The following is a 24485-nucleotide window of genomic DNA, read 5'->3' on the forward strand; positions in this document are numbered from 1 at the left end:
AATCGCTGTTGCGTTCTGCGGTGAGGTGGTGGAACGAACCCGCTGTGTTACGAGTACATTTAACCAATGCGAAATAACGTTGATTTTAATTCCTGTCGGAGGAATGATCTGGGTGGCACGTAAAAGTATTGGACGAATGGTTTGGGACTCCAGGCGCATGTATGTCTGCCAGCGTTTTAAACGTCCCGTTACAATTGTGGGAGTGACTAAACACGTTAAATGGTTTGCGCCTTCGGCACAGAATGAGCGTTATGTGTAGACTCTTCGCCGACCGTCTGCCAGCGAGCGCGAAAATCGGTCTGGCTGGTCATAGGCTCGGTAATAGTGTTGGAAATCAAAAACAATAAAAAAAACTGGTAGCAGAGTGCAAATTTTCTGAAGTGGAGTACAAAAATATCCGATTGCCGTCGGTCATTACAATTTTATTTATATTATATTTGAGAAATAGCACTACAATGGGTGGTGCTCACCAAAAGCACAACTTTTCATATACAGCAATTCATGTAAAAGCACTTAAGATGAAAGGAAACATCAGTGCTAAACATGGTACACTGAAACAACATGGTCTCATGCTCTGTACTAGGAAACACAGGTGCATATATATATATATATATATATATATATATATATATAATATATAATATAATATATATGGGTTTGCAATTTATGACAGGCTGTGTGTGGTAACCGCCCTCTAAAACGGTGGGTGGTTACACCGGGCTTCAACACCCTTCAACATGGAGGGTGACTACGATACGCACAGCCAGAGAGAAATGGTACACAAAAAATGCGACTGAACGTGCCCCAGACGGCCATCTACTTACACTCAACCACGATCACGCTACTCACGCTCCACCACGGTCACGCTACTCACGCTCCACCAGCTAACTGGTTTTAAAAGCGGCTAAACATTCATGTCCTCCACCTTCCTAACACATGAGGCCAGCACGTCACAGCCGAATAATAGAAACAGGCAAGCAAGCACTCTTAACCGATTTACCGAGCCAGGGCTAGTGCAACGCCTGACAGACCCGTCCAGGTCGACCAAAAGGGATCGGAGTCAGTCACTCCACTGACCCGGCGAATAAAACAATGTATTCATGGATTTTGATGTGCTGCAACCCATATCACTGCGAAATATGATAATCTATGTTGCAATTCATTGATGGTTCTGTCCTATAAACCCTTCTTAATTTGCCGGGCCAAAGATATGGATGCATGTCATTCTGGTGTCCTGGTGTTTTTGATGGAGTGAGATGGCTGTCTCCGAACGTTTTTTTTGACCATTTACAGCAACGGTTTTCGACTTAAAAGTATATTTTTTTAAAGCCTGAAATACCGGCGTTTAATTCACATCCTGAAAGTGACAAATTTAAACTTGACTTAAATCCCCAGCTGCCATTAGATTTTGTGTACTCCGAATACCAGGAAGCGGCCAAAAATCCAACCACAGGACGGTTCTGCATGAATTCTAATAAGCCCTTCGTGATGACCGTGATGCCCATCTCTATACAGCTTCCTCCAACTGTTAACAAATCTGTTGAAGGGCATGAGCGCGAGCAGAATATTTATGCTCCTCACAACATCAAAATTGACGACAGGCACGAGGAGGCGATGAGGCGAATTTCAGTCGCGTCACGAGGAGGTCACGGGGAGGCGGATCATTAAAACCAATTGGAGAGTTTTGCCATGTTCAACCTCCAAGCTGAGGTGGGAGGCGGGCGCAAACCGCTGAATAGTTGATACGTTTCCGACGCCGAAGTGCGAATGGTTCTCTTATTTGCATTGCCACGACTCAGTGGTGGCGCGTGAGTAAGCGGGCCGTTTGTGGTAGGTGCTTCGTTGTGTGGTTTTCTATGACCGTTCGTTGCATCCTTGGCAATTAATGCGGTTCGTCGTCAATGGAAGGTTAAGTTTGTTCGAGTTTTTCGCATTTCCATACATTATTTATCGTATACGTAGGTGGCAACACGGGCTGCTTGCTATTGGGCATCTTAGTCTGGTAGGTGCAAGATTTGTGCTCTGGCAGATATGAATGCATTGCTCATGATTGCTCTAACTAAAAAGTCTAACATTGGTCTAACTAAATCGGAAAGTACGTCTGTGAGTCGAAGGAAAGCCGTTTACGTTGTAGTGTGTCAGTTGGTAACGTGTTGTTCTGTCAGATTCTTGAAGTATGTACCCTGCTGACATGGGTAGCCGGGGGTAATTCGAATTAAGATCGGAAACGGATCATGCGACGTTAGACCTGTCGCCGGGGTGCGTTTACATGGGCGAGACCGGATTTACGTCTAATTAACGGTCGATATTTCGATCTCGCTTAGTTCGTTTCACGGATGTTTGGTGAATGTGTTTGGCGAATGGGCGAAACTGTGCTTTTGAGGCAAACTGAATAAAAAAGCCGGTACTCCTGCGTATGGATGGCGAATGACAAGAGCCATGGTGGGCGGGAGACGGCTTTGAGGGCGATGGTGGAAGATGGACTCTTCTGGAAAAACGGTCTGTGCGGGTCTCAGGCTTTATAGCTACAGCACAAGTCATCACTTAAAACACAAGAGTTGCGTGTTCAGCACTGCCAAATCTGTCCCGTAGTTAGTGCTATATGAAAATGTTACTAGGGGACATGAGACATGTTAACATTTTGCATTGCAAGGAGCACGATCACCGAAATTTGCACAAAACAGGAAAACTGATAAACACATATTCCAGTGTATATTTCTGCTAGAGACGGTTTCTTTGATCACAGGTATTCAATCAAGAATGACAAGAAATTGAACTGGTAAATGAAACTATAAGCTGCTTCATGGCAATGACAGAGATGATGTTCAATTAACATATGTTAGGCCATCCATTCATGACAGTAGCTGCAAAAAGTGCTAGCAAGGCTACTGCTTCCCATTCTGCAATGTGCACCATGGCTTGCTGTTCTGTCGAACATTATTCAGGATGACATTTAAGATACACCTGGAGCCTGTGACACCGAAATATTTGCTGCCATGCAATGGCTAGCAGGAAATCAGCATTGTCTTGTATTGGCCAGTTGCACTCACAAACTAGCCACAGCCTGATCAGGTGGGCCACCCAGCATCATGTCATCTACTTTGTGCAGCCCAAGAAACATATTGCCTACTCCCACACTAATCCATTTATGAGCAGCTTGCAACAGTGAGCTAAGCTACGGAAGTAACTCATGAATGCTACACAGTTAGTGGCAAAGCAGGGCATACCTGAGGGCCGCATTGCCATTCAAACTTGGCATGGACTGGCGAGTCAGAATGCAGCTACTTATAGTTATGGGCGCAAAATGACCACCACAGTCGACGCAACCGAAAACCAATGAACAACAATGCAGCTATTTGCCTTTTTGACATACCAGGGTTGAAATGGTGCTTTGATATCCTTGCAGTCAACAGCATTGGGCTGACATGGACTGATGGTAGGTCACACAAACAGCTGTGCTTGCACAGTCCAAAGATAATAATATGTGAACCAGCCCGAGAGCTGTGTCATGACGAAAGCAATCTTAGCTCAAAACCCATAACAAAGTATTCATTATGACAACAGTTGAAGGTGTCCGCTCCTTAACGACTCAAAGAAATAAATGCGTGCGAAGTTCTTGCCATTTGTTTCTTTCTGTTTCTTTGAGAAATTGAGACGGGGGGGATACCGATGTTATGGAGCTTGAGCGTGCCAGCGGAGGCTTGGGAGTGGCGTGGCGGTACCACCGGCACGCACGCTCGTCAACGAGCCGGCCGGGCCCCGGGGCGTCGCTAGCGCCGCTCTGACAGGCGGCCGTGATTCACGACGGGCGGCCGCTGATACGGCACAACGGCGCGCTCCGGTGTCACCGCCGAACGAGAGGCCGGTCGCGGCTCGTGTGGCCTCCGGAGCCCCTCTGCCATCGCCCACCGTCAGCCTGCCCTCTCCCCGGGGCCGCTAGCAGCGACGCGACGGAGCGTAGCGTGACGGCCGGTGCCGGAGCTCCAGGCCGCCCTCGGGCCGGACACTGGTCCCAGTGGTTGATACTAGCGTTTGTCTCCGGTTCTACGCACGGGTTGCCGCTCACTCTGTGTGTGGTGTCTGTCAGCGGCCGGCGTAGTTTCGCTCCCCTCACCCTGCGATCGAGGGGGACCGCTTTGGTCGGTCCAGATAGTCCAGCAGGCACTCGCGCATGGACGGTGCTCTTGCGCTTATGCAGTCTGCGCTTGCATAGAAGGAAGACAGTTAATCGGCTCACACGCTTGCTCCTGGGTTGTCGCGGGCGGGGAGTCAAGCGCTTCAGGTCAGGTCATCAAACACGAGTTGGGGAAGATACGGGTGGGATCCCTTGCCGTTCCGTTGGACGCGGTGAAAATGGCGAGGTGCCTCCCCGTGGTGCCCACCGTTTCTGCCAGTGTGAGAGGCGGGGCGACGCCATATAGCCCCAGCAGCTGTGTGCGTCGTGAAACTTCAATGACACAAATCGCAAGGGCAGAGATGTAGCTACCGATTCAGTTGTTTGGATGGGGTGAGGGGGGGGGGAGAAGGTCCAGTCCCCGAGTTTAAGAGGAAAGTTGCGTCAAATGTGGGCTTGAACACGTTTGTCGCATGTCTTGAAGGTAGTTGTCGCCATTTTTCGTTTCTCTCAGCCCCACCTTAACCTATCTGGCATAACTAGACGCCTGAACGAGGGTTGACGAGCCCTGGTACCCAGCATAACAGCTCGTCAGCAAAGCGTAGTTTGTTTTCGCTGAGCCCGCTGGGGTATGGTGTGTTAGAGCATTCATGGCGTTTCATAGCAATGCTTTCCGTCGTCGGCCGCTGCCAACCGGTCGATTCAGGCACAAGATCCATTTGTCGGCACCGTGGAACCCTGGCACTGTCACCAGCGCGTCATTTTCAGTGTCGTGCTGCGTCTCGGGGGTCGTGTCACCAGCGCGTCATCTTCAGTGTCGTGCCGCGTCTCGGGGGTCGTGTCAGTGTCACCAGCGCGTCATTTTCAGTGTCGTGCTGCGTCTCGGGGGTCGTGTCAGTGTCACCAGCGCGTCATGTTCAGTGTCGTGCTGCGTCTCGGGGGTCGTGTCAGTGTCACCAGCGCGTCATTTTCAGTGTCGTGCTGCGTCTCGGGGGTCGTGTCAGTGTCACCAGCGCGTCATGTTCAGTGTCGTGCTGCGTCCTCGGGGGTCGTGTCAGTGTCACCAGCGCGTCATGTTCAGTGTCGTGCTGCGTCTCGGGGGGTCGTGTCAGTGTCACCAGCGCATCATTTTCAGTGTCGTGCTGCGTCTCGGGGGGTCGTGTCAGTGTCACCAGCGCGTCATTTTCAGTGTCGTGCTGCGTCTCGGGGGTCGTGTCAGTGTCACCAGCGCGTCATGTTCAGTGTCGTGCTGCGTCTCGGGGGTCGTGTCAGTGTCACCAGCGCGTCATTTTCAGTGTCGTGCTGCGTCTCGGGGGTCGTGTCAGTGTCACCAGCGCGTCATTTTCAGTGTCGTGCTGCGTCTCGGGGGTCGTGTCAGTGTCACCAGCGCGTCATGTTCAGTGTCGTGCCGCGTCTCGGGGGTCGTGCCGTGGAGGCGGTCACCATAAGCGAGCGGGGGTTCGCGGTGCAGGATGCACCATGTTTCCGTGGTGCGGCGGCGGGTTGGTCCCAGTCCTCAGCATCGCCCCGTTTCTCCGCTACGTCTTCCGGTCGTAACTGCGTCGCCCTATACGCAATCGTCTTGTCAGGGTGCTGTTCGCCTCAGGCGTGCCGCCCCATCTTTGGCAAGGGCAGTTGGAACAGATGTACGAGGGTAGTAGGCTGCTAGGATTAGGGCCCCTTTCGGCCAGCCATAGCCATTTCAGGGATATGGGGTGAAGGATAGTGGATGCCGTTGGGGCAAAGCTATATGCACCTAGGGTCCCCTCCGCCAAACGTAAGCCTTCACAGGGACCCCTGTGCAGAATGTGTGCTGGGCGCTCGAACGGGGCTCTCACCATGGCGGGCACTTACGCCCACTCGTAACTGGTGCACGCCTCAGTGGACCAGCTCGCTCGTTGCGGAGCCTGGTCGGATTAACGGGAGTGTCGCGAGGGTTCAGAATGAAGGAAGAGTGAGGATAATTGGGCGGTGACGAGGGTAGCAGGTTGCAGGTACGCCGCTATGTTGTACGTATACGCCGAGAAGGGGGCCGTATGAGGACTGCACATTCGGGGTAATTTGCCACGCGCTCGGGTGACCAGTTAAATACCCGCCGCTCGGGTGGGCGGAAGTCAGTTTGACCCTCTCCTGAGATTTCAGAAAATAAGAGAGCTGGAGACACCAAATTCACTGGGTGTGTTGACCTGTATGCAAACTCACTTTTGTCAGAATTCGAGGTCTCTAGATCATGACATTCTGGTTAAATCAGGTCAAGCATGGCCCATCTTCAGGTTGGTGTCCAAAGGTCCCCCAGAACCTAGTCACCTGTTCTGAGCAAAAGGCCACGCGCTCATTTGAGGTCGGTGACCTTGTTTGGCCTTTTCAGGTAATGATCAAAATCATGCAAGAGTGTTCTGATTCTTGCGTTGAATAGGCGTTCAGGATTACGCTGGACAGCATGTTCCTTAAAAACAAAAGGCTGCTCCGGGTCATTTTAAGTCAGTGGCCTATTACGACGTTTCAGAAGTTCATGAAAAATTCATTGTTCGGTTCCTGTTGATAAATTCAAAATGAGTATAAAAAACTACGCCGCATGGCTAAACCCTATGGTAGCAAAGCAGGTTGGTTTTAACCTTGGTCTGACCTTCATACCCGGACGCTGGTCACTGGGATTTCTCCGTTCAATTGTTGTATTGCCTTAGAAGCGATCTCAGAGATGTGTGGTTTCGTCTAACATTCCGTTGTTGCATCAGATGGAACGGTTCCCTAGAAATTGTCTTCGCTGAATCCATGGCCTGACTGACCTGCCATAGGTCAGCGACCTGACAAGATGCTTCCAAATTTTGGACACCAAACGATCCGCTATCCAGTTGTCTATGGCCATGACAAATTTGGCGCGGTTACGCTGCGCCGTTCGTAAACCATTCCGGAAAACCTTCGGAGGGTCAAATTGACCCTCGCATCCACCCGAACGCGTGTTTATATATCTGTGGTCTGTTATCCCTCACTGGATGCTTCCTGCACCCGCCAGTCCATGTTGCACCCGTTTGTTCATCGAAAATAATCGTTTTCGCCAGGGGCCGCCGACCCCTGTGGCGGCCGGCTGGTGCCGCCCCGCGCTGTCCGCTCGCTAACAGGAGCGCCCTCGCCTCCCGAGGCTGGTATAGCAGCGCCCGGTGCACGGTAATCGAGGCGGGCCGCTCGCTAACAGGAGCGCCCTCGCCTCCCGAGGCCGGTATGGCAGCGCCCGGTGCACGGTAATCGAGGCGGGCCGCTCGCTAACAGGAGCGCCCTCGCCTCCCGAGGCCGGTATGGCAGCGCCCGGTGCACGGTAATCGAGGTGGGCCGCTCGCTAACAGGAGCGCCCTCGCCTCCCGAAGCCGGTGTGGCAGCGCCCGGTGCACGGTAATCGAGGCGGGCCGCTCGCTAACAGGAGCACCCTCGCCTCCCGAGGCCGGTGTGGCAGCGCCCGGTTGCATGGTAACCGTGGCGGACCGGACGGCCGTCTGCCTTCGGCTCGTGTTGACAGTGCGCTCTCGTGTCGGGCACCCCGGAGGACGGCGCAGGCCATAAATTATCGGCGACTAATTGCGCGCGAAGGGGACGCCCTGGCCGGCCGGGCGCGCCTGGTCTCCCCTAATGTCCCGCCATTCCTGCCGTGTCGCCGCGGCCGAGTACTGGACGCCTGGTCGGGGTCCCTCAGTGGGGTGGGTCCTGCAGTGTTTAAGAGTGGAAAGGAACGCTGTGAGCGGATGACCGGGAAACTTTACACCCTCCCCCATGTTTCAGCTGCGCCATTTGTAACAGGCGGTGTCAGGGACTGTAACGCACGTCCAGCCAGCGTTGGATAACAGGATCAGAGGCCCTGATGGTTATGAGGCTCATGTTGTAACGATTGCTCCTTGAATCAAGCGCTGAATCGCTAGCGGTTGATTTCTGGTGTTAATTGAATTCCCAGAGCCTGCAATCAAGTTCCTAGTATGGGAATCGGTGCCCCTGCGATGACTAGGGCGCACACAAGCCATATATATCGAGGAGCTTGCCAACGCGCGTCGAGCATAGCTACCAGTCTTGTGCTTACGCACTTATGTAGTGATTTAGCTGTCATGGGCGTAAAATGAGCTAAGTAGTCGGCTCGCCCTGAAATCCCAATCAACAATATCAATCAACAACGGTCAGCTCCTTGCGGCGTAGCGGTATCAGGCTCCGGAATGCTTTGTCGGGCCGAATATGAGAGCAGAACTCCAGGGGTTCGCGCGGTCAGGGCAGCGCGCCCGGGGCCAGCTGGGACCCGGCCTCGCTCAGGCGAACACCGGTGAGGGTGAGTCGAGTAAAAAAATCGTAGACCACACAACTCCCATCCACGTACTGAAATGATCCTCTTTAATCCCATACCTGGTTTCCAGCGTTCGTAGGGTGGGACGAGTTTTTGGGGCTTCCACGGCGCCTCTGCGGGCGCCTGGAAACAGAACACGCCCTCAGAAGTCGGCACCGCCTGTGTGATTCGAGCGCGTGAGCGGCAGGCGGCGGGGCGGAGCCGCTCGGATCCTGCGGCTGGTCTCAGCCCGATCTTGTCGACGCCGAGACTGTCCGGGGGAGAGTCCGGTGCCGACACCGCCCCGGGGTCGGGCACCTTGCCCCGAGGCTGCTTCCCAAGTTAGCCGAGTCTCAATCGCCGTTGTAAAGAAAGCAAATATCACGGCACATTACGACTTGCTAACGTAATCAAACACTGCACAATAAATTCCTTCCTGCCCCCTGGGAACGTACCGTTTCGAGCAACGGCGAATTTTGTCGTTACCTTATATACCTACCTTACCTTATATACCCATTGGATAGTCGAATAGGCTCGTCAGTCAACAGATCACGGTCTATCCTGAGGCGTACACTGCCACAGCTCGCACGGTAGGCAGCCTGAGGACTGGAGTCCTCAGTCGGGTGACAGTGATCGGCCGCTGCAGAGCTGCGTTGCTGCGTTGGTGCGTTGCTGCGCAGCTGCGTTGTGGGCGGAAACCAGGTCGCATATCGTAATGTGCCGTGATATTTGGCTTTCTTTACATGGGCGGTTGTGATTCGGCTTAACTTAGGAGCCAGCCTCGGGGCGGGATGGGCCTTGTAGCGCTCAGGAGGTGGCCGCGGCCGTCAGCGGCGTGCTGACCGGCAGCGAGCTGACCGGTGACCGGTGGCCGGCGGCGGCTCGTGGCGCCGCCCCGTCTGCCGCCTCTGCCAGGCCCAGGTGCTGCGCAGATGGTCTGCGGCCCGGCTCGGCCCGGCCCGGTCCGGGACGTGCCACGTGGCTGTATCCCAGCACCAAGCGGCCGGTGGCCGTGAGGCGCCGGGCGGCGATCAGACGCGCGGACGACCCCACTCTAGAGCAGGGGCGGTGCCAGCCGGGACCCCGACCGGCGCGTGGAACGGGGCGCCGCGAATTGCGATCGGCGCTGTCGCCCGTCACTCTTCGTTCCATTGCGACATGCAAAGCGATGCGGTCCGAGTGGGATACAGTCCGACGACACGCGGCGTGAAACCTGGCCTGTTTCTCTGACCTGTTGCGTGACTGGAACGGCTGGTTCAGCCCACTTCGTTGGGTTACGGCAGACAAGCCAGTTGTAAGCGAATGCTCCCATTCGGCGGGGTGGGGTGGGGGTAGGGAGGTCTGTCTGGAGCGAGCGTTCGGCGTCGGGTCACGCCGGCGGAACATGACGCTGTCCTGTAAGCGGTCCTCTCGTATGGCTATTGGGCTCTCAGTTGGCGAGGACGGGCGGCGGCTGTCGACTCCGCGTGGGAACCCGATGCCTGCCGGCCGCGGTGCTGCGCCGTGACACGAAATGTGGTCTGGAGGAGAGCTGCGCTGGAGTTGGCGTGGAGACGATGTCAGCTCCGGAATGTTACATGATGGGGGAAGATGGATTGAATGAATTTCGGAGACAAAGGTGTGGATATTAAGTGACCGCCGCATTCGACACCCCCGAAAACCCCGATACTACTACGCCCGGTACACGCCATCCTGTGTACCCCCCGCCCTGGAGATGTGGAAGTGACCAAAATGGGCCACTTCTACCAGATTTGATGAATCACAAGCAAAATAAAACACTTCATCACCGATCGAATTAGTCATACAGTGGTTCTCACCACCGATTTTTACGAAGTCGCTCACTACAATACCTACTTACGTCACCAAATACACCAAGGAAATGCCTAGAAAGAAAAGCTCACCAGAGTGGCTGAGCCTCCACCAAATGGGTGAAGCAAACCACCAAGATATAGTGGGAAATCAAGAATTTGCACCAGAGTATAGGAAATTCAGCCCACCAGTTAAAAAACAACCGCATGTTAAACCAAACAGGCATCACATTAGGAATGGTTTGGGACACAGACGTCATTATTCACCTTGGAGTTGCGATGTAAGAGCGACTCGCTGACTAGCATTGAGTTTCGTACTTACCTACACATCCAGGGGCGTAACCAGCTGGTGGGTCGGGGGCGGGGCGGGGGGGGGGGGGGGGCGCAGGGCACATCTTCCGCTAGGCCTTGAGCGACCTTCGGGATTATCACGGGCCCGATTGGAGGACCCTGAGGGCTGGCCGAGGAACGACCCGGGGCGGAGGCCGTGCCCTCAAAGGTCAGCCAAAGGGACTCGTCGCGCATGTGAGAGGGTCCCCCTAACGACAAAGGTGTCTTCTAAATCCGAGACCACCGATGCTGAGCGGTTGGCTCTTAGTCGGCTTGAACACTGGAGTTCCATTTACGGAGGCAGTGACGTGGCCAGTGTCCGCATTTGTTACTGAAGGCCTCCTGCGGTTGACCGGGACCCCTGGAACAAGGTGACTCGCTGTATCAAGCTCAAAGTGATTTACAGGGGAGCCTGTGTCGGCAGGGGCTCCTAGTCGACCAGAGACACATTTACTGAAAAAGAACAGGACGGGAACGGGGAAGTGAGATAGCCATTTGCGTTGGTCGAGTTCCTCGTTGCCTGGCATGGAATGGAAATGTTCTCGGTGAAATGGTCCACAATGAGACAAAGAAGGGTCTGGCCAGTTATGAACTTTACGACCGGACGGGGGGCTGCCCCTTCAGGGCCTCTGAATTTAGTCAATTGTGGTGATTGTTGCCTTGCCCATGTCCCTGCCTTTGCCCTCGCCATTGCCCTTGCCGTTGCCGTTGCCGTTGCCGTGTGCCGTTGCCCTCGCCACTGCCCTTACCCTTGCCGTTGCCGTTGCCGTTGCCCTCGCCACTGCCCTTACCCTTGCCGTTGCCGTTGCCCTTGCCCTTGCAACCGATTGTCCGTGCCCTTGTCCTTGTCCTTGTCATTGCCCTTCCGCCCGTATCGGTGGTTGTAGCCCCATGTCTGGTCGGTTTACTATAGCAGATTTTAACTGGCACCAATGGTGACGACTCAGCCTTTTGGTGATGAACTGGCCTTTCCGGCTGGCTTCTTCAGTTGATGATCAGGGTGTGATCAGGGTGTGTAATGGAATTGACCGTCCTGGTTGTCAAATTAATTTTGTTTCTGTTATAATCAGAGCTATTCATTGCTTCTGCTTAAATTCTAACTGGGACTTTCACTCGCTCGGCCTCCTGACGTACAGACATAGGTAATTAAAATTGATTGGGAAGCGAGATAGAGAAGCGAGCGTAAAAGTAATGACCGCCTTTCGTTTCGACCTGGACAAGCCCTTGAAACGCAGCATGCGAAGGCAGCACCGCCAGGGCAACTTATGTTAAATTTGAGGAAGACGCTGGCGGTGGCATTGTCTCAGTGCCGTGCTCTGTTGACGTTGGTGTTGGCGAGGATCAGAGTACAGGGTCAGAGAGCAGCCAAACTGTTGTGGCCTGATATGTGCGGCAGGTGTACTCGCACCTAAATAACATGCATATGTTCTCCGAAGGACAGCACGTCAACACGTGCTCAGTTCGCCACGATCTTGGTAAATGGAGGGTGCGGCCCAAGGGTGATGTGCTACCTGTCCAAGGTGGTTTGGTTGCTTTAAGTAGGTGACCATCTTGGACCAGCCATGATGTCACCTAACTACTAGCAAACGAACGTCAATTGTGATAATCAAGCTTTCTTTGTGCGTAACAACGATGACAATATTGGGCCGATCAATTACACGCCGCTTAAAAAGCGTTTGCTATTTGTCTCTACTGTGCGTCGTGGGTTTTCCTTCAACACTGGTGTCTAGTCTTATGCTTCAAAAACATGAAGTATAGCTTTTGCACTTGCTGTGGTGATGCTGAAATGTTTCTGCGGTGGAACGAATAGTGGTTGGCTTTTGACGTTTCTTGGAAATCGGTGTATGCTCGTAGATAACGTTTCCACAATAGACCATTTCGCCTCGGCCCGATTCCGTCCACGCACCTTCCGACCTTTCGCAGTACAACGCAGTGCCTCTTGCAGGCAATACATTTTCCAATCGAGTCGCCGAAGCAACGAACGTTCATTACACTACCCCTTATTGTGGCCGGCGTGCCTGTGACCTTGATTCGTCCCTTTCAGACAACGGCTTGGTGGCTGTGCACGTGCGGCACGAGTCCTATACGGTGGAGCCCGCCTTCCCAGGCCCGATATGCGTGCTCTATGTGAAGGACCCCGCCGGCGTGCTGCACGTCTGTGTACCCATCCAGGAGTTCGGCTCCCAGGTGGAATAGTAAGTGCTGCCACCTATATGGCCGCCAGTGCTGCACCAATATGGCGGGTCATGTGGTCTCACGGGCGGCGGGGTTCCTGACAAAACTATGTAGACCATGTTGGTATGAGTTTGTGGTATAGATTTAGCATGTCTCAAGTTCGTCGGGTTGAATGAACGAAGGTCTTAATTACTAAGGTAAGGATGCATGGGTTGAAGGCGGCATGGTGAAATGTTCGTCGGGAAATACTCAATAATGAAAATGTGTGCGTGCGCAAAAGTTCTAAATGGGGAAAGTCACAAAAGTTTCGTATGACGGGAGCCCGTACGAAAAGGTCTGTTGGCCGATATAATATACAAGTACCCTAAGTTCTCGCACAAATGCTCGGCAGAGGTAAATGTGTGATAAAAGCATGTACGTGCGCAAAAGTTTGTATGCAGATGCACAATGTAAGTTCGCATATAGATCGTCCTTTGCATGGGGCCTCGGATGAAGTGTCACTGCGGGCCCGCGATACCGGAGGGCGGGGGTATGGGGGGGGGGGGAGGGGCGTGCGACCTTCCTCTGGCTGCGATCTTCCTCCTGTGGCTGTTCATCCGTGGTCGTTTGCGAATCGGGCCATGCGCCCGAATTTGACTCTCAAAGGATTTTTGGCGAATACGGTTCCTTCACGTATGTACCAAATATGATGTGCAAAGATTTGCTCACGAAGTTACGTTCATTGTGAATTCAGCCGTGGGTTGTCAATATAATTTTTAAAACCCTTTGCTTAAACGACTTCTCCATGCGCTCCGTAAACCGATGCGAACATTTGCCCGTACAACGTTTAGGATGAGATTTTGCGTCTGTTTCGACACGTAACGAACTATTTAAAACATTCGCGTGCCAACAATTGCATTTTACGTATGCACGGTCTTTCCATATGAACATGCGGCGTGCTGTGTGCTGCCAGCATGGGCTGGCCGTGCGTGTGCTGCCATCTAGTGACGCGCTCTGCGATGTTCCCAGGTGGCGGCATCCGTCCGTGTCAAATTTTGGATTCCTCTTTCTACGCCCTCGACGGACAGTTTGCTTCGAATGGCAGGATGTTGGGGTTTCTTGTTTCGAAACAGGGTGATTTCTGGGCATCACAGGCAGTGGAGTAGGCAGGGCACAGGAGCCCCCCCCCCCCCTAATTCCTTAGATCCTGAGGTGCCCGAAAGGCCGCTCGCGACCAGCGAGGAAGTGCCCGATTTGAGAGCCCGGGGCCCGGGAGACCAAGGGCCACGCAGGAGCCGTGTTCCGGTTTTTTTTTTTAGCTGAGCGGGGCTTTCAAATGTCAATGAGAAGGCTCTTTGCGCCTATCCGGGGCCCTTTGAGTCGAAGAGGGCTGCTTTAACGGTAACGTATCTCTAGCACCGAACAGTCGGCTCCGTATCGGTCCGAGCCTGAGGGCCCTGTTTCGAACGGGCACTGAACGGGCCCCGTTTCGGTTGGTGTTCACAGTTCCTAACAGCGGCCCCGAGTCGGCCAGGGGAATATTTGCTGAACAGGGTCGGGGACGGGACCCCAAATGCTAGAGGGCCTGTCGCGTTGGTCGGCACCCTCGGACAATGCGAGGGACTTAAAGAACGTACAGCGAGAGTCCACAATGAGACGATGGAATTGCCTGGTATCAAGGTCTCCAGTACCGAAGTGCAGTACTCTTCATCCAATCTCAGCCAGCGGCTCGGAAAGCCGAACTGGAGTCTTTTTGCTTATCACTGGACTGCACAGCTTCGAACAAATAATATTTTTGCCTCAAGAAAACCCTTACGTTCATCCGGAGCCAGTGGCTCGGATCAGAGGGCCTCCCGAGCCAGGGAGTTGCCCGATGCGCGGCTGATTCCTCTAAGGGCTTCTAGATCGACCAGGTGACCCCGCATCGCCAGCATGGCAGCCAGTTAGCGTCCTGCGTGGGGACAGAACGGTCCTTCAGCCCCTGGCTGCGAAAGCTTATGTGTTCCCTAGTGCTTTTCAGGGCGCCGCTTGCCCTGCAAAATGTATGGGGTTTCCATAGTGTTCAGTGAGATCAAAATGAGGTCAAATGAAAAGGGTCCAACTCATATTGCAGGGGTACGTCTAGCCTTTTTTCAGAATCAAGATGAGAAACAAATCACGTTTTGTGCCAGCGCACTCGCAATCAGAGGGGGGGGGGGGGGGGGGTAAGGACACCGGTGACCGGGGCTGTGGTTTCCAACAAACCGAGCGGCGTTGGCCGCTGCATTGGACTGCGGTTGGCGCCGAGCGCGCGAGGACGGCCGTCGTGGAATAATGATTCCGAAAGTCGTTAAGCATCAATTCGCACCATTCAAAGATAAGCTGGATAAGCTGGGCGCCATTCGATCATTGCAGTCAGCGCGCCTCAAAGCCCGAATCATCATTATCATCCAAAGATAAGGCTAGGACGTGTATTTCACCTATACGATTTTGGGGTTTTCCTCTCAACAGATCGACAGTTTCAGCAGCACGAAAATAGAGACTCCGCCTTTACTTGATGATAGTGGCCGGGCCGACGCTGCGCGGCCGATGGCTGCAGCACGGGACGTCAAGGTTTTGCTCATGTATACGAGCGCGCGTCGTCAGACCCTATATTGCACAATTTTTCCCTACCCATTCTGAAGGCAGGTTGATCATTCCTGGACGATAATGAATAGGCCATGTTAATAAAAATGTGTGACTACAACTCCATCTACATTCGGTGCCTTTACGGCTTTCTCAATACCGCTGTATTGGGCGCCAAATGACCCCGGCGGTCGGAGCGCGGGAATACGCCAATAAACAACACAAATATCGCTGCATGTTCCAGAAAAGTGCCGTCGAAGCCCCTGAGTGACATGTCCCCTGCTGAGATGAGTCGGCCGAACCGTTGTGAAGTGAAAAGCACCTCCGGGTTGCTGTCGGCCTGGTTCCGTCAGTTAATGATTGCAAACTGAAAAAGATTAACATCTTCCGGCGTCCTTTTGCTTCTGTTTCAGTGAGCGAAAATTAGTTTTAAAAAATCGAGTCATGCCCTCTTGAAATCCAGTGCGTTATCCAGTGTTCTTGTGTTCGTGGCGGGGGGTGGGGGGTGGGGGCGAAGGCGGATCGAGAATGTCTTTCACCAGCAGGGCCTTTTGTCAACCCTGTACGCCTCCCCTCCCTCCCCCGGCTGCGGCCCCTTCACCAAGACTGACCGCGCCCCTGATCATATGACTTCGCGTTTCAAGCAAAGTTCCCGGGGTTGGAACTGAAAAGTGCAAATGCCGCCGCTCCTGTAATGGAAGTGGTTCAGTAACGGACACAAACGTAAGCGGAACACATGGGGCTACCCATAACATGCACTACTGGCGAAAGTAAGCCGATGTAAGCAGAACTAGAGCTAAAGAAGCGGCGAGATGATTAGATAAACGTAGCGTCTGTTGAGCGGTTCCACGGACAGCTGCCGTGTCATCGCGGAACTCTGTAACTGGGTTGGGGAAGGTTAGCTTGTGTGGGAGGCCCGGCGATGATACAATCTAATGCGGTCGCCACCCTGACCGCAGCCTTTTCTAGGCGTTGTGCCATCGTTAAGTAGATATGTCAGAGCTAGTGGTGCCGCCGTTTGGAGAAAACCGGCCGCCCGAAGACAGCGAGTCACGTTTGGCCAGGGAATCGTCAAGCGGGGAGTGCCACCGCGTGCCTCACCCCGAGCGCGCCGAAGGATCTCGAGCGCTCCTATTTGCATATTTTGACGCACAGTGCGATGTCTCATCCTCGGTATCTTCCGGTATCCTCACTTCTGTTTTTTTCCCTTTTCACACGAAGCCATTTGGCCATATGAACGAGGAAGTAGGAAGCGGCGATATGTATGCAGAGTAAACTGACTGGATGTTGAATGCGAGGGCCGCCCCGAGAGCAAAACGGGGGAAGGGGAAGAGCAAATGCTTCGTGATATTTTTCCAGCATAAGCTATTTATTGCCATCTTCCATCGTCCTTTGCGGACTTTGGGGTTGATTTGGACGTTGCAGCAAAGGGGCCTAGAATGACGTCGGGAAAGTGGCCAAGGCCCTCTAAGGAGATACCGAAAATCGTTGACCATCAGAGCTAGTACAGAGTAGTTTTGTTCAAAACTGCCATTACCTCACTCGTTTGAGGGCCCAAATAACACCAATTTTACGAGTGCCTGTGAAGGGTCATGCCGTACGCTGTGATAAGTTGTGATAAACTTTGTGGTAAAATGACGTGGTCGTTTTGAAAGGTGTGCCAAAGTCCATTTAAGTGATTTTTCAAAAGCAGTTATCGAATGAATGAACGATGGCTGTAATGGATGAGCGAATGATGCATGGCTCTGAATGCTTTCCTTTACTGTTTCATGTTGCGAGGAATAATGCAGTCATGGCCATCTTGTAATTGTGCTTATCTAAAGGGGTGCATTGTTCAAAGTACTTCCACCTTGCGTTACTTCCTTCCGTTGCGTGTCGCGCCGTGGCTTTCCCGCGCGGAGCTGGAGGGAGAGGGGGCTCGGGCCCGCTGTGGTTTACCGTGGTGTCGCAGGCCGCGGGTACACATCGGTACATATGTCCAGTCGGGTCCAGTCGGGTCCGAGCTGGAGATGGCATCCGCCTACAGTTCTTCGTTGTCATCGTCATTTCAGACTGTCCCAAGCGTATCAGTTGATCTGACTGTCCCGGACGCCATACTGCCATACTCGTATCAGTTGACCTGACTGTCCCGGAAGCCATACCCGTATCAACTTGATTGCCCCGGACGCCATACACGTATCAGCTGACCTGACTGTCCCGGACGGCATACTCGTATCAACATGATCGCCCCGGACGCTGCACACGTATCAGATGGCCCGATTGCCCCGGACGCTACACACGTATCAGATTGCCTGGTTGCCCCGGACGCCATACTCGTTTCAGCTGACCTGACTGTCCCAGACACCATACTCGTATCAGTTAGCATGATTGCCCCGGACGCTATACACGTATGAGATGGCCTGATCGTACCGGACGCCACACTCGTATCAACCTGATTGCCCCGGACGCTACACACGTATCAGATGGCCCGATTGCCCCGGACGCCACACTCGTATCAACCTGATTGTCGCGGACACCGTACTCGTATCAGTTAGCCTGATTGCCCCGGACACCATACTCGTATCAGCCTGATATTCGCGGACGCCGTACTCGTATCAGCTAACTTGATTGTCCCGGACGCCATACTCGTGTATCAGTTACCAGATTGTCCCGGACGCCATACTCGTGTATCAGTTACCAGATTGTCCCGGACGCCATACTCGTGTATCAGTTACCTTGATTGTCCCGGACGCCATACTCGGTCTTCAGCGCAGTGCGGTTGAACTAATTTATGGCTCGGAAGCTTCCGTCCTTAATCACGGCGGGCAGAAAGTGACGTCGGACTTGTTTTACATTTCCACGTATAAATTGACTGGGAAGGCTCATCATCATAGGTGCTTTGTTTTGGACTGGTCTGCGTACTTATAACGTACCCGTACTTGTTGTGTACTTGTAACGTTATGCAGCGGGGAGAAGGCGACCCCATCTTCGTTTTCAGCTCGCTGCTCGGATCAGAGTAAGCGGGTAGGTCCCACATGAGAAGCGCAGAAGTAATGCCAGTTGGAGTACTGGCGTGTGTGTCGTGATGAATATCCTCTTGAGACTCGCGGTATCGCCTACGTCGCGATGGTGGCATAGGTGGTCCAGGTTTACAGCCCTCGTTCCCGAGGTTTCGAAATCAGTCATCCTCTCTGCCAAAGAAAGCTTCCTCCGTTTCGGACTCTCCCTTTAACCTCGCGAATTCATGCTGTCATGGATGCAAAATCACCCAGCTATATTCGCCGTCCGAAGGCGCATGGCCGAGGCGGTATTTTATGCTTGCTTGCTTTATGCGATGCTTTTTTGGCCTCTGAACGGCAGATATTTGCAGAGTAAGACCCTACTTCGTCACGGACCACTGCTCTGGGAGCTACGGAGTCCTGGCGATGTCGCGCATCCACTCATGAGATCAGGGGACGCCGCATCCATGCCTGGCCAATTAACATAGCCGTGGGTGAGGACATGCGGCACCTGGACAGCAGCCCGCGACGACTGGACAGCTCTGGGACCTCACGCGACTAGATACACGGCCTGATTAATGAGAACGCTGGAAAACGGTGTGGTGCGGCCGGTCGGGGGCCCGCAGTGGACGCCGCGTGTCCGGCCCCCCCGCCGGTCCGGTTACCGATGGGGGGGGGAGGGGGGGGGGGGGCAGGCGCGGCCTTTTTTTGGCCAGAGCTTAATTTGACGCCTTTTCCCGCGAATAAGAATGTCCGACCGTGGGAAAACTGCAGACCGGACCATTGTGAAAGCGGTCCCAGTCATGCAAGCGATTCCCAGTGTTGAGCGGCGCGTCAGTTCCGGGTGTTGTGTGCCACACCGGTTCTGCGACGACTGGATTTCTGGGTCTTGAGCTGGCGAACAGGCATTTCACCGAAGCTTTTGGAAGGGCCAGAGTTTAAATCGCGATTAGGATATTTATTGCGTCGCTGGATTTTTTTTCTGGCTTACTTGTCTTTCGTGTGATGTCGCACACCAATCGGGAAAGGGAGCACGCATTTTTCGGTTGCGATGGGAAGGGGAAACATTGCTGTCATGGTGCTGGAAGTTTTGTTTTTAGTTGGCCCGTTGTAACGAGTACCTGTGTGTATATATTGCTGGAACGCCAGTGTTTCTCGTTTTAGAAACCACGGAGCTGGAAATGTTCTCGGAAAGACCAACCGCCATATTCCTTTTGCCTGTGGCACTGGCATGCCTAGGAAAGGACTGGGCATGGGTGGTATTCTCGCATAGCCGCTTTGTGCTAAGGTCCGATTGTACCTCAGGCTTCGGAGTGTGTTTGTGCCGTTTGAAGAGCTCTGAAACCTGACGACTACCAGCACATCTGTTTAAAATATAGGTCAAATAACCTAGCGCGGTTGGAGGCGGCGGAGGTCTCATGTGCTCCAAGGTACTGTAAGCTTGGCTTTGTAATTCGCGTGCTGTTTGTAAACCTGGTTTGCTGAAATCGACAATATCTTGGTACTAGAGGCACAACCTTTACGACCGTAATGTTTATTTTGTCAGTTCTTAAAGGGGGGATCTCATTGCACGGCCCGCTCACCACTAAGGAAGTGATGTTTTTCATTTGCCTGACTTTTTCCAACGTGTGTGTTCTTAAGTTAGCTTTACACTTATTCATCTCCCTGTCGACTTGTAGTCCCGAGTTTTGTATTCGATTTTGTTGACGATTCGACTTTTATCTCTGTCCTTATGTTGTCCCTTGGCTTTTTCCGATTCGACTTTTGCGATCGACTTTGAAGTGTTTAGTTGGTATCCCTGTTCACTTTATCAATTTTGGCTTTATCTTTCGACGTTTTACGATTCGTCTTTTATCTCAGCTTTTTCTGATTCGACTTCTGCAGCCGACTTATGCTGTTCGACTTTTTCATCCGACGTTTTCCATTAGACTGTCTGGACCCCACTTAAAGTCCGCAGGCTCGCACGTGCGAGTTAAAATAGCTCAGCGGTTCCCCAGTACTTATGACCTGACAACGGCCCTCGTCAGATATCGTCGTCATGACGACGGCAGGCACGACAACTGCGATTGTCCGCAGAATGAGGCGGCGCTTTGGGGCTACCAAATAGACTGAATACAGTCCGGGCGTGAAGTGGCGTTTGCAGCCGCCACCTTCGAAAAGACAAAACAAAAATAAGCGGCGTTCCTTAACTGGAGTGTTCCACACTTGAATGTATTGAAGCAATTATTTTATATGATATAAGCTCACTATCGGTAAACTTATTAATGAAAAGGGCTGCTCCAGATGACAATTTCTATTTTGAGTAAATATGCTCTTCAATGCGTCATTGTTTACGTCGTCATACCGTGCACACTATTGACCGACAGCCAAGTGTTGGCCATTATATCTGGAAGTCGTGCTCTCGAACGCCAGATATGAATGACTGGACAATTGTATTTGCCTCGGCCTTGGTCGCCGCTCGGCTCATGGAATGATAGAAGTTGAATGACTTAGGCTGAAAGGCCTAGGGATTCAGAAGGGCAGGGCTTTCCGTTCGCTCTTTCAATGTCCCCATTACATATTGTTGGTGCTGCGGGGACACTACCCAGTGTGTTTATTACACGTAATGAGTCCTTCGGTTTCACCAATGTATGTTTTTGAAGCATGCCGCAAAAGGTGGGACACTGCTCTTTTGCTAACACAGGTAATGATGTTCAGATAACGGGCACCAAACTGTCCTGACATTGGCATTTCTATGATACCAAAATAGATCTTAAGCGCGGTGATGCCGGTTTCCAACTATAATTAAGAAGAAAGAGCCAGACAGTGTGTCATGTTAAACATTTGTTTGGCCGCCCGAGATGATGGCGTGGCGGTCGATGCGTACACAGCGATTGCATAGTAATCGTTGTGTAAACATTGGCTTACGTGGACCAGTTTCCCGCGTCTCGAATGGCATGTCACGCGGACGCGGTCTCAGCCACGTCATGAGGGGCACACTGAAGTCGTTGGTGGACGCCGGTGCCAGACCCTGGCCGAAGCCCGGCGTGCGAAAGGTGGCTGATGGCGGCGCGAAAACCCATGTCTCCATACGGAGACGGACGTGCTTACCTCGGCCACCAGTGCGCACGACCGGTCACAGTAGGCCGCCATACCATACCGCAGGATGGGTCAGCTGCAGGCCGCCATACCATAAAGGATAGGTCGGCAACAGACCGCCGCCATACCATACGATAGGCTGGCTACAGCCAGGTGGCATAGCAACAGCGTACCCAAGCGGCAAGAAAGTCACCACCCAACAAAGCCATTACCGCGAAAAGAAACTGGAAATGTGATCCGACGATATTGTGTCAATCGGGGCGTCCATTACGTAACCGTTTTTAACAGCGCCGCCGCCAATCCGTCCAGGGGAACGGCTTAACTAAGCCGGCAAAGGCCGCAATCAAGAACGTTATTTCTTGCCGCGCTGCCACCGCGTTAAGGCATGCGGGCGTGGCTAGCGTTGTGCGGGACTGTGAGCCAAGCGTGAAGGATGTGCTTGGATTTGACGCAGGTGCGAGGTAGCACGTTAGCGGGCGATTGAAGGCGTCAGGCGCAAGACGAAAGATCCGGGCGCGACGCCGCTGCAGGACATTGGCGAACCCGTTCTACACAAAGGGGTGACGCTTTTGCCCCGTCAAGATAACTACCCGGTTTACATGGGCAGCCGAGGATAATTCGAATTAAGATCGGAACGGATCATGCGACGTTAACCCTCTCGGCGAGGGGCGTTTACATGGGCGAAACCGGCTTTACGTCGGATTAACGGTCGATAGTTCGATCCCGCTTAGTTCGAACCAAGGAACGGGTTATGGGCGAAAACTGCGCTTTTGAGGCGAACTGAACAAAACAGGAAGAAAAAAGCCGGTACTCTGCGTATGGATGGCGAATGTCACGAGCCATGGTGGGCGCGAGACAGCTTTGAGGGCGAGGAGGAAGATGGACTCCGTTGGAAAAATGATCTGTGCGGGACTCATAGGCTTTGTAGCTACAGCACAAGCCATAGCACTTGAAACACAGGAGTTGCGCAGTCCAGCACTGCCAAATCTGTCACATAAGCAGTGTTATATGCAAATTTTTACTAGCAGGAAACTGGCTAGCACGAAATCAGTATTTTCTTGTATTGGCCAATGACACTCACAAACTTACCACACTCATCAGTATGCCACCCAGCATCACGTCATCTACTTTGCGCAGCCCAAGAAACACATTACCTAATCCCGCACCAATGCATTTATGAGCAGCCTGCAACAGTGAGCTAAGCTACAGAAATGACTCGTGAATGCTACATAGTGGCAAAAATTGTGTAACTATGTTGTCTTTCCCCATCCAATGCATCATCAGTACCTGAGGGCAGCATTGCCATTTAGACTTGGCATGGACTGGCAAGTCAGAATGCAGCTATTTGCTTTCTTGACATACTAGGGTTGAAATACTGCTTTGATATCCTTGCAGTCAACAGCATTGGCTGATATGGACTGATGGCTAGGTGGCACAAACAGCCGTGTTCGCACAGTCCAAAGATCATAACGTGAACCAGCCCCAAAGCTGTCATGACAAAAGCAATCTGGGCTCAAAATTCATAACAAATGATTAATTATAGCAACAGCTCAATTACCCACCTCATGGTTTGCAAAGATACGTGTCACAAAAAAGCACCGAGGCAACATATTTACTCACCAGTACAAAAACAGGTAATGATGTGCACTGCAGATGTTCTCTGCACATCATGTGGCATTAGGTTAGGTTTACTTAGTTTATGCACTGTTTTCTTCCACATGAAATGCACAACCCTGGATTTGACAGAGTACTGATGACAGCTTAATTTCATCCAGTGCTCACGTTTGCTTTCTTGACATTTCGGAACCATCACTGGGCAATTTTGGTCCCATCATTAAAAATAGTTCACATTCTGCACTGACTGCAATGATCTATTGCCTATATTTGTTGATCCTTTGCATCATGCACGAATTATTGAGTTACCTATCTCACACACATTAAACCGACAAGCAACAAACAGCCTAATTGCATCAAAAACAAATATTCCAGCCCCCGCTTCCTTGCCAGTTGGTCTACCAGTGTGACGTAACTTCATATTTCCTTGACAAGCCAGTCACCAATATCCAGCACATCCCTCCTGCCAATAGGTGGTCAACCAAATGTTCAAGTCACAGGAGGAATGTCTGCAAAATCAATCCTGGGGCATTTATGTATTCACCTAATGAAAGAAACTATTGGTACTCCCTGCAAGAATTGTTGAACAGTTGAATTACCTACCTAGTGGCCTGCAAAGACAACCCATCACAAAAAAGCACCAAGGTGACATATTTAATCACCAGCACAAAAACAGGTGATGATATGCAACACAGACGTGTTCTCCATGCAGCATGTGCCATCGTGTTAGGTGTTAGTTTATGCACTGTTTTCCTGCACATGGAACACACAAACTTTGGATTTAGCAGAGTAATGATGACAACCATTTTCATCCAGTGTTCACATTTGCTTTCTTGCTGTTTTGACCCCATCATTGGGCAATTTCGGTCCTACCATTAAAAAAGTTCACATTCCGAGCTGACTGCAATGATCTATATTTGTTCATCCGTCATATCATGCAGCAATTTTTAAGCTACCTTTCTCACACAAATTAAACCGACAAGCAACCAGCATCCTAATTTAAGGAACATCTGCAAAAAAACTCCTGGGGACTTAAGGTATTAACTTAATGAACAAAACTTGGAGGCATTCTCTGCAAGAATTTTGAGCAATCCAAAAATTAAAATGAGAACAAGTCAAAGCTATATAAAATAACCATATTACCTCCATCTGGCTTTTGGACGCATGGAGCCTGCCCCAGATGTAAACTAATCTAACCTTTAGGCGGAAAGATAGCACCAAACACCGTCGACGCCTGCTGTCTGCATAGATCAAGCGCCTAGCAAGGCTAAATTACGTGAGCATTTCTGTGCTGCTAGCCACTCAAGGCCCTCAATAATAAGAGTAGTTTTAGCAGCATGATGTCAACTTCACCTTCCTTCTCTTTTCCCCTACCATCTTGGACTTGAACCGTCTCGAGCAATAGCTAAAAACCCGTGGAAAAGCGGTAACACCGCACAAAGCTGAAATGGCTATGAACAGAACTGCGTGCGCCAGGCATTTTTCTTTTTTTTTGTTTAGACAGCTGA

At 52.1% G+C, this 24485-nt stretch overlaps 1 protein-coding gene across 1 annotated transcript in view; it reads left to right on the plus strand.

Moving 5' to 3' along the window:
- The window catches only part of LOC119112246 (tyrosine-protein phosphatase Lar), a 41576-nt gene extending 41317 nt beyond the window's left edge, over nt 1-259 (plus strand). Inside the window, exon 25 of the mRNA XM_037236344.1 lies at nt 242-259. Coding sequence (XP_037092239.1) covers nt 242-259 — 18 coding nt within the window. The remainder of the gene's footprint in view (nt 1-241) is intronic.
- Nucleotides 260-24485: the final 24226 nt, after the last annotated feature.

Source organism: Pollicipes pollicipes, unplaced genomic scaffold (genome assembly GCF_011947565.3).
Source record: "Pollicipes pollicipes isolate AB1234 unplaced genomic scaffold, Ppol_2.1 Scaffold_7261;HRSCAF=8764_pilon_pilon_pilon, whole genome shotgun sequence".
Lineage (NCBI taxonomy): Eukaryota > Metazoa > Arthropoda > Thecostraca > Pollicipedomorpha > Pollicipedidae > Pollicipes > Pollicipes pollicipes.